Source organism: Phyllobates terribilis, unplaced genomic scaffold (genome assembly GCF_046119375.1).
Source record: "Phyllobates terribilis strain yellow unplaced genomic scaffold, ASM4611937v1 Scaffold_3__8_contigs__length_932513732, whole genome shotgun sequence".
In the NCBI taxonomy this organism is placed as follows: Eukaryota; Metazoa; Chordata; class Amphibia; order Anura; family Dendrobatidae; genus Phyllobates; species Phyllobates terribilis.
In genome coordinates, this window is record NW_027362763.1 from 574,389,208 (window position 1) to 574,406,312 (window position 17,105).

The following is a 17,105-nucleotide window of genomic DNA, read 5'->3' on the forward strand; positions in this document are numbered from 1 at the left end:
ACCAGTGGGTTCCAACCCAGAGATCTATGACTCTAGGCTCCCTGAGTCCAAGAGAGCCACAGCTCGATGTCCATTGACGCGCACCTGGCACAGATGGGGTTCACCCATGGGACTGACAGGGTCCGCATACATAGACATCCTGCGGTTAAACCCACAGTCCATGGGTTCAACAGTCAGGGGGCAGTTGGCAACCACATGCCCTGGCCCTTGAGACCGATTTAGGGGAAATTGGTCTCCTACCACCCTCACTCCGGGGTACCCCCTCAGCATGGGCTTGGTTCTTACTGTCCCTAGCAGAGGGACGTGACCCTTTCCCAGGCTCCGGGGCTTGCAGGGGCCGACGTGCCATTTGCATTGGGGCAGAGTCCCGTACAAGGTCCTGGGTGGCTGTATACAGCTCAATCAGGTAACCACCTGGTCCAGGTGACCCGGGTCCTCTTGCCTCACCCAACGCTGTATGGCTGCTAACGGAGTTCTCACCAGCCGGTCCACCACCACCCTCTCTACCATTTGGGCTAGGCTCAAGGTATCAGGCTGGAGCCACTTTTTGACCAACCGTAACAAGTTATATCCCTGAGACCTAGCGGGTCAGGACTCCGCAAAGGACCACTGGTACACGCGTTGGGCTCGCACATAAGTATTAACCCCCAATTGGGCAAGGATCTCACCTTTCAGCTTCTCGTAGTCCTGGGCATCCTCTCGACTGAGGTCAAAGTAGGCCTTCTGAACGTCGCCCATCAGAAACGGAGTCACCACTTCAGCCCACTGATTGGCCGGCAGGCACTCTCGCCCCGCTGTGCGTTCAAAGACTGTGAGGAAGGCCTCCATGTGTCCACACTGTGCAGTAATGAGGCAGTGACCCAAGGAAAGTCCAACTTAAATGGCTTTATTCAGCAAAAACTCACACAGTGAAGGGATTCAGAAGGAATGGCGGTGATGGTAAGTAGAGTTTAATTAAGAATATTAAAGGAGTCTATGTGGTTATTTCAAATAAAATATTTTATGTTGGGTGTGGGTGTATTTTTATTTTTTTTTAAGATTTCACTTTCACTATGGGGTTAGTAATGGGGGTGTCTTATAGGCGCCTCTCTATTACTAACCTGGGCTTGATGTCAGCTGGCATTATAAGCTGACATCAACCTCAGGCCTATAACCCCACTCATCACCATTACACGACAGTGGACAGAGCGAGTCTAAGTGCCAGAATTGGTGCATCTTATGGATGCGCTATTTCTGGGGCAGCTGAGGGCTGGTGTTTGTAGTCTGGGAGGGGGCCAATATTCATGGCCCCTTCCTAGGCTATTAATATCAGCCCCCAGCTGTTTGCCTAGCCTTTGCTGGCTGGTAAAATAGGGGGAACCCCACTTCAATTTTTTTGGGGGATCCCCCATTTTAATAGCTAGTAAAGGCTAAGTATACAGCTGGGGGCTGATATTAGTAGCCTGGGAAGCTCCATGGGTATTACCCCCTTCCCAGGCTAAAAACATCAGCCCCAGTTGTCCGCTTTCCTTCTGCTGGTTAATAAAATTACGGGGTACCCCACACCATTTTTTTTTACAGAAATGTAATCCTTTATTAATACATTACATGAACTGTACGGTACATACGCAAAGCACTGATTGATTATATATCTCACATATTTATATCTATCTGTATATCTATCTATATATCTAGCTATCCATATATCTATCTATTTATCTATTCATTTATCTATCCATATACTATCTGTCTAGCTATATATCTATCCATATATCTAGCTATCTATTTATCTATGTATCTATTTGTCTATCTATCCATATATGTATATCTATCTATTATCTATCCTATCTAATTATCTACTGTATCTATCTGTATATATCTATCAATCTATCCATATATCCATTCATATATCTATTGATCTATTATCTATTTATCTATCAATCAATCTATGTATCGATCTGTCTATTATCTATTTATCCATATATCTATCTATTATCTATCAGTAGATAGATGAGTAATAGACAGGCTGCTAGATAGACAGGCTGCTAGATAGATAAAAGATTAATAGATAGATGGATAATAGATAGATACATAGTTTACAGGGGGACCCCTGAAAAAAATTGACATAGGGTTCCCCTATAAAATCTAACCAGGAAAGGTTAAACAGACAGCTGTGGGCTGTTATTAATAGCCAGGAAAGGGGTCATGGATACTAGCGCCCTCCGAGGTTAATATCAACTCTCAGCTGCCCCTTAAAAGGCGCTTCCATAAGATGCGCCAAATTTGGCGATTAGCCTCCGCTCTTCCCATTGTCGTGTAGCGGTGGCGAGTGGGGTAATAGGGTTGGGGTTAATGTCCTTGTATTGGCGGTTGACATGAAGCCCAGGTTAGTAATGGATCGGCGTCTATAAGACGCCCCCATTACTAATTCTATTGTAAATTTGGAGAAATAAAGACACAGCCAGAAAAAAAGTCCTTTATTTGAAATAGAAAGCACACACAATTTTATTTGATTTTTAATTTACAAAAATAATAAAAAAACATCCCTCACCTGTCTGACGCAATGACACTCCAGATTGTCCCACTGCGATCTGGGTCACCTCTAGAACAGTCACTGATGTGACCGTTCTAGAGGACTGCAGGTTATACACTGACACAGGAGTGTAGTCAGGTGTGTACAGGCTGAGCTGCTGGCAGAGAGGTCAGAGAAATTCCCACGCAGACTGCCGTAAGTGAGGTCACACGAGTTCATGATGAACTCATCTGACCTCACTCCCGGCAGCTCAGGCAGTGCACTGACTGTAGCGATCGCGCTCCTGTCAGGGTATCGCCGGCTGCTGAATAGAGCGGTCACATTTCACAATGTGGCCTTTCTATTCATGAGATTGACATGGGACCCTCTCTATATGGACTACGGCGGACAGGTGAGGATGAGGTTGGTTTATAATTTTACCTTTATTACAGGGGACAATGGCTTCGGGGACTAGGTGTAGGGTGACTATTTCGTGGTTGTTGTTTTTTTGCAGGGGAAGAGAACATCGGGGACAAGGTGTAGGCAAGTGTAATGTGTTTTTTTCTTTGTATTTGAATATTTTTTTTCATTAATTTTAACTTATTTTTTTACTTTCACTCCAGGCACCGGCGGATGAGAGACTACTGCTCCCATCCAGCGGCGCCTGGGCTTGCTATATCCTATGGCAGCTGGCGCCGGCTGATGATGGCTGGCGCCTATGACCCATGGTAAGCTTTTTACCGCGGGTCACTGTCATATCTGTGTGATCATGCTGACATTTGTCTGCATGATCCCACAGCGCTCTGACTGAGGTAAGCATGTACCGCTGCTCAGAGCCCGTGTTTCCTGCACTGTCATGCAAATGACAGCACAGGAAACCAGGTATGTTCGGCTCCTCCATTCATATGAATGGGGTCCGTGTTGGGGTTCAGGTACTGTTCTGGTACCCGAATCCGAACTTTTAGAAAACTGTTTGGCGTTCGGGTCAATTAGCCGAACCTGAACAGTCACGGGTTCGTCCATCATTATTTAACAGTTGCTGCATCTGTAACAAGGTCACTGGTCAAATTCTCCAAATTCATTAAACTAAGCTTAATTTCTGTCGTGCTTGAATTCCTGATGCCTGGATCGCTTCTATTTAGGTACCCTCATGATCACTCTTCCTGTTCTGTGCTCTTTAAGTTGAAGTTAGTCCTTTCATTTAGGTTTTGGGGAGGAGAACCTATACCAAGCACTCCAAAAACCAGGGCATTTGCACTAGTTTTTATCAATTTCTTCCTGCTTCATTTTGTAGATCTAAATTGCTTCCAGTTTAAAGGGGTTGTCCAGTACTTGTACTTTAGATTACCCCCCCCAATGTATCCCCCTGGGGCCCCTAAGGATTTTTGTACTTAGCTTACGTTGCAGATACTGCCTGTGAGCGGTGCTTTCACTGGCCTCTCAAAGGCATCACGTGACCCCCGGCTGCAGCCGGCTCTGACATCCGCTGATGTCACGACAAGTGTCATTGGGAAAGCGCGTGGTGGATGCTGGGTGTGATGCAGGGGGTAACCCCTCCCACAACCCAGCAGCCACCAAGGCGACCCCAGTTCTGATAGCGCCACTCACAGGCAGAAAGAGCAACGTAAGGTATTTGCAAAAATCCTTAGGGTCCCCAGGGGTATACATTGGGGGTGGGGGGGTGGGTAATATAAAGTAATGGACAACTTCTTTAAGGCTCACATCCAAGCTCCTGTTGTAGCCATAATACACTGATGTGGATGTTGGTTTGGTCCACAAGATGTTCCTATGACAAGGAGGAATTGCCGTAATACTGGAGGGCAACATTATCATGAGAATACAAAACCAACAGAGAAGCTGTCACCTTGCACAAAAAGTATTATTGTACAGCTTCCACACTTCTCATTACTGAATGGACAGCATTTTTGAAGTTTTTCTTTAATTTTTTACACATTGTAATGATCCATATAATCGAAAATTCAGTTTTATTTAATGTTAAAAAGAAGGCAATATTATAATTCATAGTATATTTTTGTAGGTAATTGTTGCAAAGAAGAAAATGTCTGCAGAGATATTTATGAACCCTGATTTCTTAAAAGAATTTATTGAATTGTACCGATCTTTTCCTTGCTTGTGGAAAGTGAAATGCGCAGATTATTCCAACAGACAGAAAAAAGCCGAAGCATATGAAACACTGGTAAATCTCTGTAAGACTGTTTGCCCCGCAGCGACTGTAGAGCTTGTTAAACATAAGATTTCTAATTTAAGAACAGTGTTCAAAAGGCAACTAAAGAAAATGGAGTCTTCAAGAACATCTGGTGCATCCGATGATGACGTGTATATACCACGCTTATGGTACTTTGACCTTCTCAAATTTACAATTGATCAGGACGAGCAAATACAGTGTGTATTCAACTATCCTGAGACATATGACGTGCGGCCAGAGGAGGAAAACACAGATGACAGCCTAGAGAGTGCTGGGGAAAATACAAACATAGCCCAGGTATGACGTTGCTGAATTTTGTCACAGAACATTCGGGTAACCTGTGTCAGTACAAACTGTGCTTTAGGGATCAGTTGAGATGAACAATTTGATTTAGCTATCTCACGCATGGTCAGTCACTCTGTGGGCTGGATCAAAGCTGGCTCCGTGACAGCTTGCTATTACAGTTACCAGACCACAAAGAGCTGTTGGCAGTCATTTTCCAGCTGTCATCCAACATTTTCAGTACTGACTGCTTCCATTTGAATAGATTAGTGTTGATGTTGGAATTGTGTTTATCCCATGTACTTAATAATCGCCCTTTACTAAGACTTTCTGCTATATTGCTGTGGGTACAGTTCTCTGAAGCAACATAAACCATATGTCTGCATTACACAAAACTGAAGCACGCATTTATTATCCACTTTTTCATTAGTTGTTATGGAGGTGTTCACTTGTATTGACTATTGGATCACGTTTACTACATTTATACTTTGTGGTAAACTGTTCTGGATTAAATAGACAGTGGGGCTCCTTTCTCAACCTTCCACATTGTCTCTAGTGAACACCTGCTTTCTATAATGAAACTGACAATTAGTTGTTACTACTATTCCCCTTTTCAAAGTGCTAAATCCTTGCTTATAGTATCATACTGTGTAAGGACACGTCCTCTTGGTGAAAGGGTCAATCAATAGTCAATTCAAACTCCGCAACACTGACTCTTAGTGGGTTACAAGTGTTTGGTAAAACAGACATTTCAGGGTGTAGGTTTTTTATAAATTCAGTAGTTTGCAGGAAAACGCCTTCTGATTGTAGTTGTTTTACTTGTTCATCCATCTCAGACTGCTATGATGTCTTATTCTGCTACTGCAGAGATTTTTGATGCAACATCTTTGCCTCTAATTAAACCAGACCACTGAATAGGCCAGGCTGCTAAAGAGCCTGCATTACAATTCAGACCTCGGAGCAGGCCTCTAAATAAGGGCTCCCCAACTCCAGTCCTCAAGGCCCACCAACAGGTCGGGTGATGGAATTATCACCTGTGCAATACTAAGGAAATCCTGAAAACATCACCTGTCGGTGGCCTTGAGGACTGGAGTTGGGGACCCCTGCTCTAAATAAATTGTGACCACCAGACCAATCCGCTAAAAAAAAAAAAAAACACTGACTAGGTTATATGAATGTTGTACAAATTCAGATCCAGATCCCTATGTCAATTCTGATTCAAAACCTTATCCATGACTAGCAAATGGATTTGGACCATAGACCAGACTAAATGCAGATACCACACCACACCCATGAAACATACAGATTCCCTAACCTACTACAGACACCAGATCCCTAAGACTGTGACAAAACTGCAATATGCTCCTAAACTTTGAGGAACAAAGCTGCCTAAACTGCCCATGCTTATTTATTATGCTGTGCTTATATAGCGCCATCATATTCCACATATTTACAGACATTATCTTCACTATCCCCATTGGGGCTCACAATCTAAGTCTTTGGAGTGTAGGAGGAAACGAGTACCCAGAGGAAATCCACGCAAACACAGGGAGAACATACAAACTCCTTGCAGATGTTGTCCTTGGGGGGATTTGAACCCAAGACCCCAGCACTGCAAGGATGCAGGACTAATTACCAAGGCATGAAGGCTATGCCTGAATAATTGTAAGCAGATTATTACAAATACAGATGGCCCACAGTGACTAATGGAGTGAACTGCACCTAAATAGATGTGTGGAAGAGCACCTCACCATGCACAGTTCTTATCAATAATAAGAAAAAAGTTGACAAAACTTGAGAGTCATTGTATACATGTGAACAGAGCCCATTAACACCATTTGACCATCTAGTTGAGACATAGTTTAGCATAGTTTTCCTTTGTGCTCTAAAAGGGACACACTTTAGACATACGTTTAGCTCCTATAGTATTTCACATTATATGTATTTGTTTTTCATTTAATTTGCTATCCAAATGAATGACATTGGCCTAAATTCCAGTTACTTCAATCGCTAATAAAACGTCTCAATTTTAGCCAGAAGGACCAAAAAAAGTAAAGTTGGAGCTTGTTTTCTTTTGGATATGGAGGAACTCCACTTTTAAAGTAGGTTTCTAAATGATAACTTCTGTTTGACGCCAGATTACAAAGTAGAGACAAATGTAATGTAAATAATTAAAAAAATATTGTGCAAACTTATTTTGGTATCTTTTTTCTGTCTCATCCCCATGAAATTGTGCTAATTTACTGCACATTATACCCTTTGCACTGAATGTCCACATCTCCGGTTAATTTAGTCTGCGGATTTATTAAAATCTCATTCACAATTCCGATATTATGAGAGTATGTGCACAAATTGAGTATTTGCAGCAGATTTTTCTGTACCAAAAACCAGCGTGTTGGCAGGAAAATGATGCGTTAAATACATGTTTTTACGTGAGTTTTTGATTTTAAATTGCATTTTCACATTTATTTGAATTGGTGAAAAATACTGCAAAGGAGTTGAAAGAATTGACATGCTGCAAAAATGCTGTGGTTGAAATCCGCATGGAAAAAATAAGCTGCATGAAATGTAAGATCTCATTCATTTTTTTACCCTTAAATATCACGTGAAAAAAAAAACTGCTTGCGAACAAGGCCAAATTATGTAAAAGATTTTCCAATTGGAAATGCACTGCAAGAGATCTGCCAGTTTACCCTATGCCCAAAGCTGTTTCATATTTTTGAATTCGACATTTTACATGGTTCAGATGCCTCACAATAGGTTCCAATTGTTCTAACGTGCCTCTTTGGTGTATGGGATAGACCTATGTACAAAGTACAATCGCACAAAAAAAAATATTTTGTAGCATAAAATGGTGGTGTGTAGACAAAAATTAATGCGAGGAAGTACTTGATTATGTGAGATAACCGTTCTGGCATTTTATAAAAAGTGTGCATGACTTCTATGCAAATTGCAGCCATGTCGTGGCAGGAATTTTTTTTTTTTTCACTTTCATTTGTTTTTATTACTTGTTAAATGTATATATCATAGGGTTTATTGTAGTAGGGATGATGTACCTTATTATCCTTCTAGTCTGTGACATTTCAGTGCAATAGCAGAAGAGAGTTGGGCGATATGTGTAGTATAAGTTTGCATTCACACATTCGTGTGGCACATCCTTGTGCTGTCCCTTTTTTTTTTTCTAGGGCCACACACGTAATTCTAATTACATGGATTATAGACACATTGGTTTTACAAACAGATCTGTATCTCTGAAACCGTGAGACTCAGAGCATGTCCTATTCTCATCCATTGTGCGGACCAGACACGTCCATTAAACTCTATAAGAATCCTTCTAAAACAGATTAAACAATGAAGGCATACTTTGTACTTCAGTTTTCCATCTGAGTTTCATCCGTTTTAGCTGTCTGAACTTTTATTATCCATTTGACTCTAAGAAATGGATCAGTTAAAAAGCGGATGAAACTAGAACGGAGCTTTGGAACGGAGCTCTGAAGTACAAAGAATGTCTTCCGTATCCGATCTGTTTTACAGGGATACCCATAGATTTTAACGGCTGAGTCTGATCTACAATACCGATGAGAATGGGACATGTTATAAGTCTCACAGATCGGAAATTGATATATGGATCAATAAGCTCTGAGTCAGTGTACTATTTTGAGGAAAAAAAATGGATAGCACTAGGAGGTATCATTGATGTGTGAATGTGGCCTATTACTAAACACTCATTCTTACTCAATCTTTTTAATGAAACTGGTTGTCAAAGATCACAGCCGGCGGGGGGTGGGGTCATGCTGAACCCACCATGTGGTTATCTTTTTGTCACAAACTGCCCTCTGCTGCCCACTATCGTCAGGACAATTACCCAATTGCCCACTTAATCGTGCACATGTCAGCTGATTTATACAGCTGAAATGTGCCCGCAAGAGCCTCGGTTGGAATTGCGACCCACCCACGGCTGTTAAGTAGTTAAATCTCTAACAGCGGCATTTAACAGTGCCACGCCGGAAGCACGTCACTTACCCCGCCCATCGGTGACCCCATCACATAATCGCGGGTCACCGATGGGTTGGTATGATAACCCGGGGTCTGCAGCAGACCCCTGTGGTTGTCATGGCCAGATTGCTATGAGCCTCGCCCAGTGGTCGGCGCTCATAGCAAGTGATCAAATCTGTTACATACAGGTGATCTGCTCATCGCCTGTATGTAGCAAAGCTGATCAGTCTCCCATGGAAACTATTGAAGCAGGCAGTAAGTAAAAAAAAAAAAAAAAATGTTTTTAAAAATATTTAAAAAAAAAATATATATATATAAAAGTTTAAATCACCCCCCTTTCGCCCCATTCAAAATAAAACAATAAAAATCAGACATACACATATTTGATATCGCCACGTTCAGAATCGCCCGATCTATCAATATAAAACAAGAATTAATCCGATCGGTAAACGGCGTAACAAGAAAAAAATTCTAAACCCCAGAATTACGTTTTTTTGGTCGCCGCAACATTGCAATAAAATTCAATAATGGGCGATCAAAACATCGGATCTACCCCAAAATGGTATCAATAAAAACGTCAGTTCGGCACACAACCAGCCCTCACCCAGCCCCAGATCCCGAAAAATGGAGACGCTACGGGTCTTGGAAAATGGCGCCTTTTTTTTTTTGTGTGTGTGCAAACTTTGGATTTTTTTTCCACTATTTAAATAAAAAAAGAATCTAAGTCTACGAACTCAAAAATACCTAGAGAATAATAATGGCAGATCAGTTTTAGCATTCAATGAACGTGGTAAAAAAAAAAACAGCAACTGTGGAATTGCACTTTTTTGCAATTTCACTGCACTTGGATTTTTTTTTCCAGTACACGATATGGTAAAATCAGTGATGCCATTCAAAAGTACAACTCGTCCTGCAAAAAATAAGCCCTCACATGGCCATATTGACCGAAAAATAAAAGAAATATGGCTCTGAGAACAAGGGGAGTAAAAAACGAAATTGTAAAATAGGAAAATGCTCCGGTCATTAAGGGGTTAAGGGAGGAGGCCGCAGGCTGTTGCCACTAATAGGCTGGTTATTGGAGGACTAACAGTGAGCGTATGGTATATACACCTCCGATTCCAACGCCTGGAATATATATATACCCCCGTACGGTCTTTGCTAACTCAACAATAACTCAAGAAAGATTATTAGCTGCCACCACCAATCATTTATAGGCCGATTGTACGCGTGGTTTCAAGTAGGGTGTGATTTACAGAACAAAAGGAACAGAACTATTAAATTTTATATTTAATCCAGAATGATAGGCAGTGTTTATAAAATAATATACAAAAGATTTTACAATGGGGACAAAACAATACAGCATATACATTTACACAAAATAAAGAGGATTAACAAAAGAAAAGCACTAAACCTGACTTCACTACAATGACTTCAGAGATTAGCGGGTGGAAGCCATCCGACTGAAAAACGTGGCTCAAGCCTACATTGCGATGTATCTTCCGGCATTAGACACAGACCATAATTTGCCTTGTGTTTTTATCCGCACCTAAGTTACACCCTCACTCCTCCGCTTGATGACTCATAACAGGGCTAGTCATGGGATGTGGCTTCAGGTCCAGAAAATTATGATATTCCCAACATCCACGATATCTTCACTCCTGACGATCACAGGCATTAGACATCACAGTCATATTTTTTATCGGGATTTTACCTTTCCTTAGCTGACAACAGCTATGCCATGCTTCCTATCTGGCCACTATTGATTTGCGGCTGATTGACAGGTCTCACAGTTAGGGGAAGAATATGCATATTTTTTCATAGGAGTCCTGAAGTTGAAAATGTATGTCCCATCAATATTGGATCAATATTAACCCCAATATTCATAACTGTACATTGGAGACACAAATTCTGGGGAAGTTCTTTCATCATAGCAGCTGATCCTGGAGAAGATCCTACTTCTCCTTTTATCAAACAAACCCCAGACTTCATGTCTATTCCCAGCAAATATACCAGTTTAAATTACCTATCCACACCAGGGAGTCTGAGCTTCAAAAGGAGTTTTAATTAGTTTTGTCACTTCTTAGCTAATTTGCATGGATTTCCTTTCTGCCACATATGTCAACTGTGTAATTCTATTTCAAGGTAGGTTGTAGATTGTAAGCTCTTTCTCCTACTGGAGATTGATTTACAGATTTTTTTTATATTTTATATGACAATGGGGGTTTAATATTTTTTGGGTGTGTTTTAAAGGGATTTTGTCACCCCAAAGAAATGCAAGCTAAACATCTTATAAAGGTACAGTTGTGCTCAAAAGTTTACACACCCCGGCAGAATTTTTCCTTTCTTGGCCTTCTTTCAGACAATATGAATGATAACCATGAGTGGAGAAAAAGGTTTTTTGTTATTGGTTGGGTGAAGCCATTTATTGTCAAACTACTGTATTTTCTCTTTTCTCTTTTTAAATCTTAATGACAGCCAAAAACATCCAAATGAACCTGATCTCCCCAGAGTGGCTCAATGATATTGAGGTCAGGAGACTGAGATGGCCACTCCATAACCTTCACTTTGTTCTGCTGTAGCCAATGACAGGTCGACTTGGCCTTGTGTTTTGGATCGTTGTCATGTTGGAAAGTCCAAGTACGTCCCATGCACAGCTTCTGGGCTGATGAGTGCAAATTTGCCTCTAGTATTTGCTGATAACGTGCTGCATTCATCTTTCCTTCAACTTTTACCAAGTTTCTTGTGCCTTTGTAGCTCACACATCCCCAAAACATCAGCGATCCACCTCCGTGCTTTACTGTAGGAACGGTGTTCCTTTCATCATAGGCATTGTTGACCTCTCTCCAAATGTAACATTTATGGTTGTGGCCAAAAAGATCAATTTTGGTCTCATCACTCCAAATTACCTTGTTCCAGAAGCTTTGAAGCTTGTCTCTGTGCTGTTTGGCGTATTGTAGGCGAGATACTTTGTGGCATTTGCGCAGTAATGGCTTTCTTCTGGAGACTCGACCATGCAGCCCATTTTTCTTCAAGTGCCTTCTTATTATTATGCATCTTGAAACAGCCACACCGCTAGTTTTCAGAGAGTCCTGAATTTCAGCTGATCTTATTTGTGGGTTTTTCTTTGCATCCTGAACAATTTTCCTGGTAGTTTTGGCCGAAATTTTTGTTGGTCTACCTGTCCGTGGTTTGGTTTTTACAGAGCCCCTGATTTTCCATTTTTTAATCACAGTTTGAACACTGCTGACTGGCATTATCAATTCCTTGGATATTTTTTTGTATCCCTTTCCTGTGTTACAGTGGTGGCCAAAAGTATTGGCACCCCTGCAATTCTGTCAGATAATACTCAGTTTCTTCCTGAAAATGATTGCAAAAATTCTTTGGTATTATTATCTTCATTTAATTTGTCTTCAATGAAAAAATACACCTAACAGCTTCTCTAATTCGTGTAATTAACAGCACCTGTAACTTACCTGTGGCACCTAACAGGTGTTGGCAATAACTAAATCACACTTGCAGCCAGTTAACATGGATTAAAGTTGACTCAACCTCTGTCCTGTGTCCTTGTGTGTACCACATTGAGCATGGAGAAAAGAAAGAAGACCAAAGAACTGTCTGAGGACTTGAGAAACCAAACTGTGAGGAAGCATGAGCAATCTCAAGGCTACAAGTCCATCTCCAAAGACCTGAATGTTCCTGTGTCTTCCGTGCGCAGAGTCATCAAGAAGTTTAAAGCCCATGGCACTGTGGCTAACCTCCCTAGATGTGTACGGAAAAGAAAAATTGACGAGAGATTTCAACGCAAGATTGTGCGGATGGTGGATAAAGAACCTCGACTAACATCCAAACAAGTTCAAGCTGCCCTGCAGTCCGAGGGTACAACAGTGTCAACCCGTACTATCCGTCGGCGTCTGAATGAAAAGGGACTGTATGGTAGGATACCCAGGAAGACCCCACTTCTTACCCCGAGACATAAAAAAGCCAGGCTGGAGTTTGCCAAAACTTACCTGAGAAAGCCTAAAACGTTTTGGAAGAATGTTCTCTGGTCAGATGAGACAAAAGTAGAGCTTTTTGGGAAAAAGCATCAACATAGAGTGTACAGGAAAAAAAAAGAGGCATTCAAAGAAAAGAACACGGTCCCTACAGTCAAACATGGCGGAGGTTCCCTGATGTTTTGGGGTTGCTTTGCTGCCTCTGGCACTGGACTGCTTGACCGTGTGCATGGCATTATGAAGTCTGAAGACTACCAACAAATTTTGCAGCATAATGTAGGGCCCAGTGTGAGAGAGAAAGCACTGGAGACTTCTAAGGTGGCCAGCCATGAGTCCAGACCTGAATCCCATAGAACACCTGTGGAGAGATCTCAAAATGGCAGTTTGGAGAAGGCACCCTTCAAATATCAGGGACCTGGAGCAGTTTGCCAAAGAAGAATGGTCTATAATTCCAGCAGAGCATTGTAAGAAACTCATTGATGGTTACCGGAAGCGGTTGTTCGCAGTTATTTTGGCAAAAGGTTGTGCAACCAAGTATTAGGCTGAGGGTGCCAATACTTTTGTCTGGCCCATTTTTGGAGTTTTGTGTGAAATGATCAATGATTTGATTTTTGCTTCATTCTCTTTTTGTGTTTTTTCCTTGCAAGCAAATTAAATGAAGATAATAATACCAAATAATTTGTGATTGCAATAATTTTCAGGAACAAACTGAGTATTATCTGACAGAATTGCAGGGGTGCCAATACTTTTGGCCACCACTGTATACAGTTCAACTACCTTTTCCCATAGATCTGTTGACAATTCTTTTGCTTTCCCCATGACTCACAATCCAGAAACATCAGTGGCTGGATGAAAGATGCAAGAGTCTGTCTGGATCCCAGAAACTCACTCAGCTTTTATGCACACACACTGATTACAAGTAAACAGGTCACAGTTGAGGTTGTTACCTTTAGTAGCCATTCAAACCCATTTGTGTCAAATTCTGTGCATGTTATCAGGCTAAAATCACCAGGGTATGTGAACTTTTGATCAGGGTCATTTGGATGTTTTTGGTTGTCATTAAGACTTAAAAAGAGAAAACACAGTAGTTTGACAATAAATGTCTTCACCCAACCAATAACCATGAGTGGAGAAAAGTTTTTTTGTTATCATTCATATTGTCTGAAAGAAGGCCAAGAAAGGAAAAATTCTGCTGGGGTATGTAAACTTTTGAGCACAACTGTATCTAAGGGACTTAACCCCATTAAAAAAAAAAAAAAAAAAGTGATACCTGCAATATAGATTTTAGTGAATAAGTTGCCAGAAAAAAAAAATCGCATGCAAATAAGGGGGCTTTGGTGCACCCTTTGAGTGGCCAAGGGCATGGTGCACTGTTACACCCCCTTAATATGCATATTAAGCTCTTTGTTATCTTGATTGATCTCTGCACGGATATTGCAGGAGCGCAGCCACGCTCAGTGCCAGTGTGCCTCTCTTCATTGGCTCATGTCTGCAATACAGTACTGAGCAGTGGACTGTGACAGGAGCCAGTGATGAGCACGCATACTCACGCTGTGAGTATTTTGGTAAATAAAGTATAAAAAAGTTTCCCTAAAAGCCATCACCAAAATCCTTTTCTTTTGATGTGAAATGTTCCAACTTGCTCAAGATATTTATCTGACTATTACTATTTTGATATTAGCAGGAAGCACACTATATTTGGGTACTCAGTGTGTGAGATTTTTTTTTTAATATGTTGTAACAGTGTGCATGTAAATGTAGATGTACAGCTAATGATACCGGAATTACTTGTTACATACAGACTAATATCTCCATATGTTTGCACTATACATTATGAAATTGGTCATGAAAATAAGCAAGATTGCAATTGAATTGCTTTTTCTATCTGCTGTGGCGCTTCTGCTATGAGAACTTATATCCTACATAGTGTACAGCTTGTTTCCAAGGAGACCATCCACCAGTATGCTCAGTGGATACATTCCAGGCAAGAGTTAGGCCATGTGCACATGTTCGGTATTTGGTCAGTATTTTAAATAAGTATTTATAAGGCAAAACCAGGAGTGGGTGAAAAATGCAGAAGTGGTGCACATCTTTCTGTTATACTTTTCCTGATCGTTCCACTCCTGATTTTGGCTTAGAAATACTGATGTAAAATACTGACAAAATACTGAACATGTTAACATGGCCTTAAAGGGGTTTTCCCATCTCAAAGATCATATCCCAATTTGTAGTTGGTATAATAATATTAGCAAATAGCTCCAATTAGAAATGCAGTATAGTTCTACTGATTAGCTATGTCGCTTACTCCATTTACAGGGCATTGTAGTAGCTTAGATATCTATGGTTACGGCCACTAACAACAAACTGCCGCTATGTGAGTGGACGAAACCATGGATATTTAAGCTACTGCAATGCCCTGCAATTGGAGTAATCAACATGGCTAATCAGAAGAACTATTCAACATTTGTCTTTGGAGCTATTTGCTAATGTTATTATTATCATTACACCTACTACATATTGAGATAGGATCTTGAAGATGGGAATGCCCGTTTAACTCTCTCCAGTTCATTGATTTCCATACTGCAGCTGCTTATCTCCCCTTCTCTCTCAGCTCCTGATGGGTTATTAGTCCTGCAAAATAACAATCCTGCAGCCCCCACCAATGGCAATTTTCACAGTATTTGTCCTGTCCATTGCTCACTAGAGCCATATGCTTGTTCCAGTGCAGTGTTATGTTTATATACGAATATAGTGACAGTGACTGAAGACTTATCAGAACAAGCCCCTGATAAATTTGTAATGTGTCACAGTAGTAATTAGAAGTTCAGTGGTAGAAGAAAGCTACAGACTCAGAACGGTCACTCAGAGAGTACTCGCTCCCCCAGAACCAAAGGCAGTGAAAGGCTAGAGACCTGCTGCGCGCAAGCCACAACTCGAGAATAACTGCTTATAGCAAACATTTTTCTTTTGTCTTACTCCTTGACAATCGATTTGTAACAATTTTCTTTTCTATTTTTTTTTTAGGTTTGTATTCGTAGTCCACCCCAAGAAATCATTGAAATACAACACCACCAACAGAAGCAGCAGCAGGCACCCACTCCAGTGCCAAGCCAGAAAAAGCGAAAGCCTGTCAACGATGATCTAAGTCGACAACTGCTTTCTGAGGCTGCAGCCGTTTTAAACCAAAAAGAAGATGAATTTGATGCATTTGGTGTCACGGTTGCTGCAAAGTTGCGCAAAATGGATGACAAGCAAAGACTATTATCAGAAGTTCTTATAACTGATATTTTGTTCAAGGGGATGATGAAGAAACTCACGGAAGAATCTAGCATTTCGCTCTTTCAAATGCCACATTATGCCTGTCAGCCACCCAGTTGCTCTAACTCTATTGACTATAGTATTCAGCATCAGGCAATGACTTCTCCTCGGCAAGATTATGTTTCCATTAATCATGAATATAGCTGTAGTCCTACACGGATGAGGGCAAATCAGTCCTTTTGTATGTCTCCACTGCCCAACTCACATGTAATAGAACCCTCCCAGTATAAAGAAGAACATTTGTAACACTATGACATTTAACACTTTTTAGTGTTTTTATTGGGACACTACAATTAAAGCTGTTCCTTTATTAGGAAATAATTTAATTTGTTTTTATTATGAACTTGGCATTTTCTGTTTTATATTAAATTTTATAATTATTATGGCTTTTTATATAGTTTCTTAAAAACAAAATCTGGTTCTATCAAAGAAGATTTGCACGAAAACGTAATTTTCATTTGTGAACTAACCAAAGTTGCCATGGAGAAAGTTTTAATGGGGCAAGAGGTATTCGAGAGCAATTATAACCTTGTACTACCACATATACTTTTGCAGTGATGACTGTGTACAAAAGGATGAATTGAGTTTCTGCTCGCACTACAAACACAAATACACTGCCTAGCTTCAACTAAATTGACTATCACAGCAGTAACCACTTTGTGTGCTGCTAACATAAGTTCTCTAAAGCCAAAACACAAAGGACCCAAGTCATAATTGCAGTTACACCTGTTTTTTTGTCTAGTTTTTCGAGTTTTTTACCTGTTTTTCATTTTGCATATTTTGTGTTCACCTTATTTTTATGGGAATCTGTCACCAGGTT

At 40.8% G+C, this 17,105-nt stretch overlaps 1 protein-coding gene across 2 annotated transcripts in view; it reads left to right on the plus strand.

Moving 5' to 3' along the window:
• The window catches only part of LOC141258247 (uncharacterized), an 80,530-nt gene extending 63,862 nt beyond the window's left edge, over positions 1 to 16,668 (plus strand). Inside the window, exons 3-5 of one of the 2 annotated variants that reach the window (XM_073673261.1) lie at positions 4,530 to 4,994; positions 7,013 to 7,081; positions 15,992 to 16,668. In XM_073673261.1, coding sequence (XP_073529362.1) covers positions 4,530 to 4,994; positions 7,013 to 7,081; positions 15,992 to 16,531 — 1,074 coding nt within the window. In that variant the 3' untranslated portion in view covers positions 16,532 to 16,668. The remainder of the gene's footprint in view (positions 1 to 4,529; positions 4,995 to 7,012; positions 7,082 to 15,991) is intronic. The other variant, XM_073673262.1, reaches the window with a different exon arrangement.
• The last annotated feature ends 437 nt before the right edge of the window (positions 16,669 to 17,105 follow it).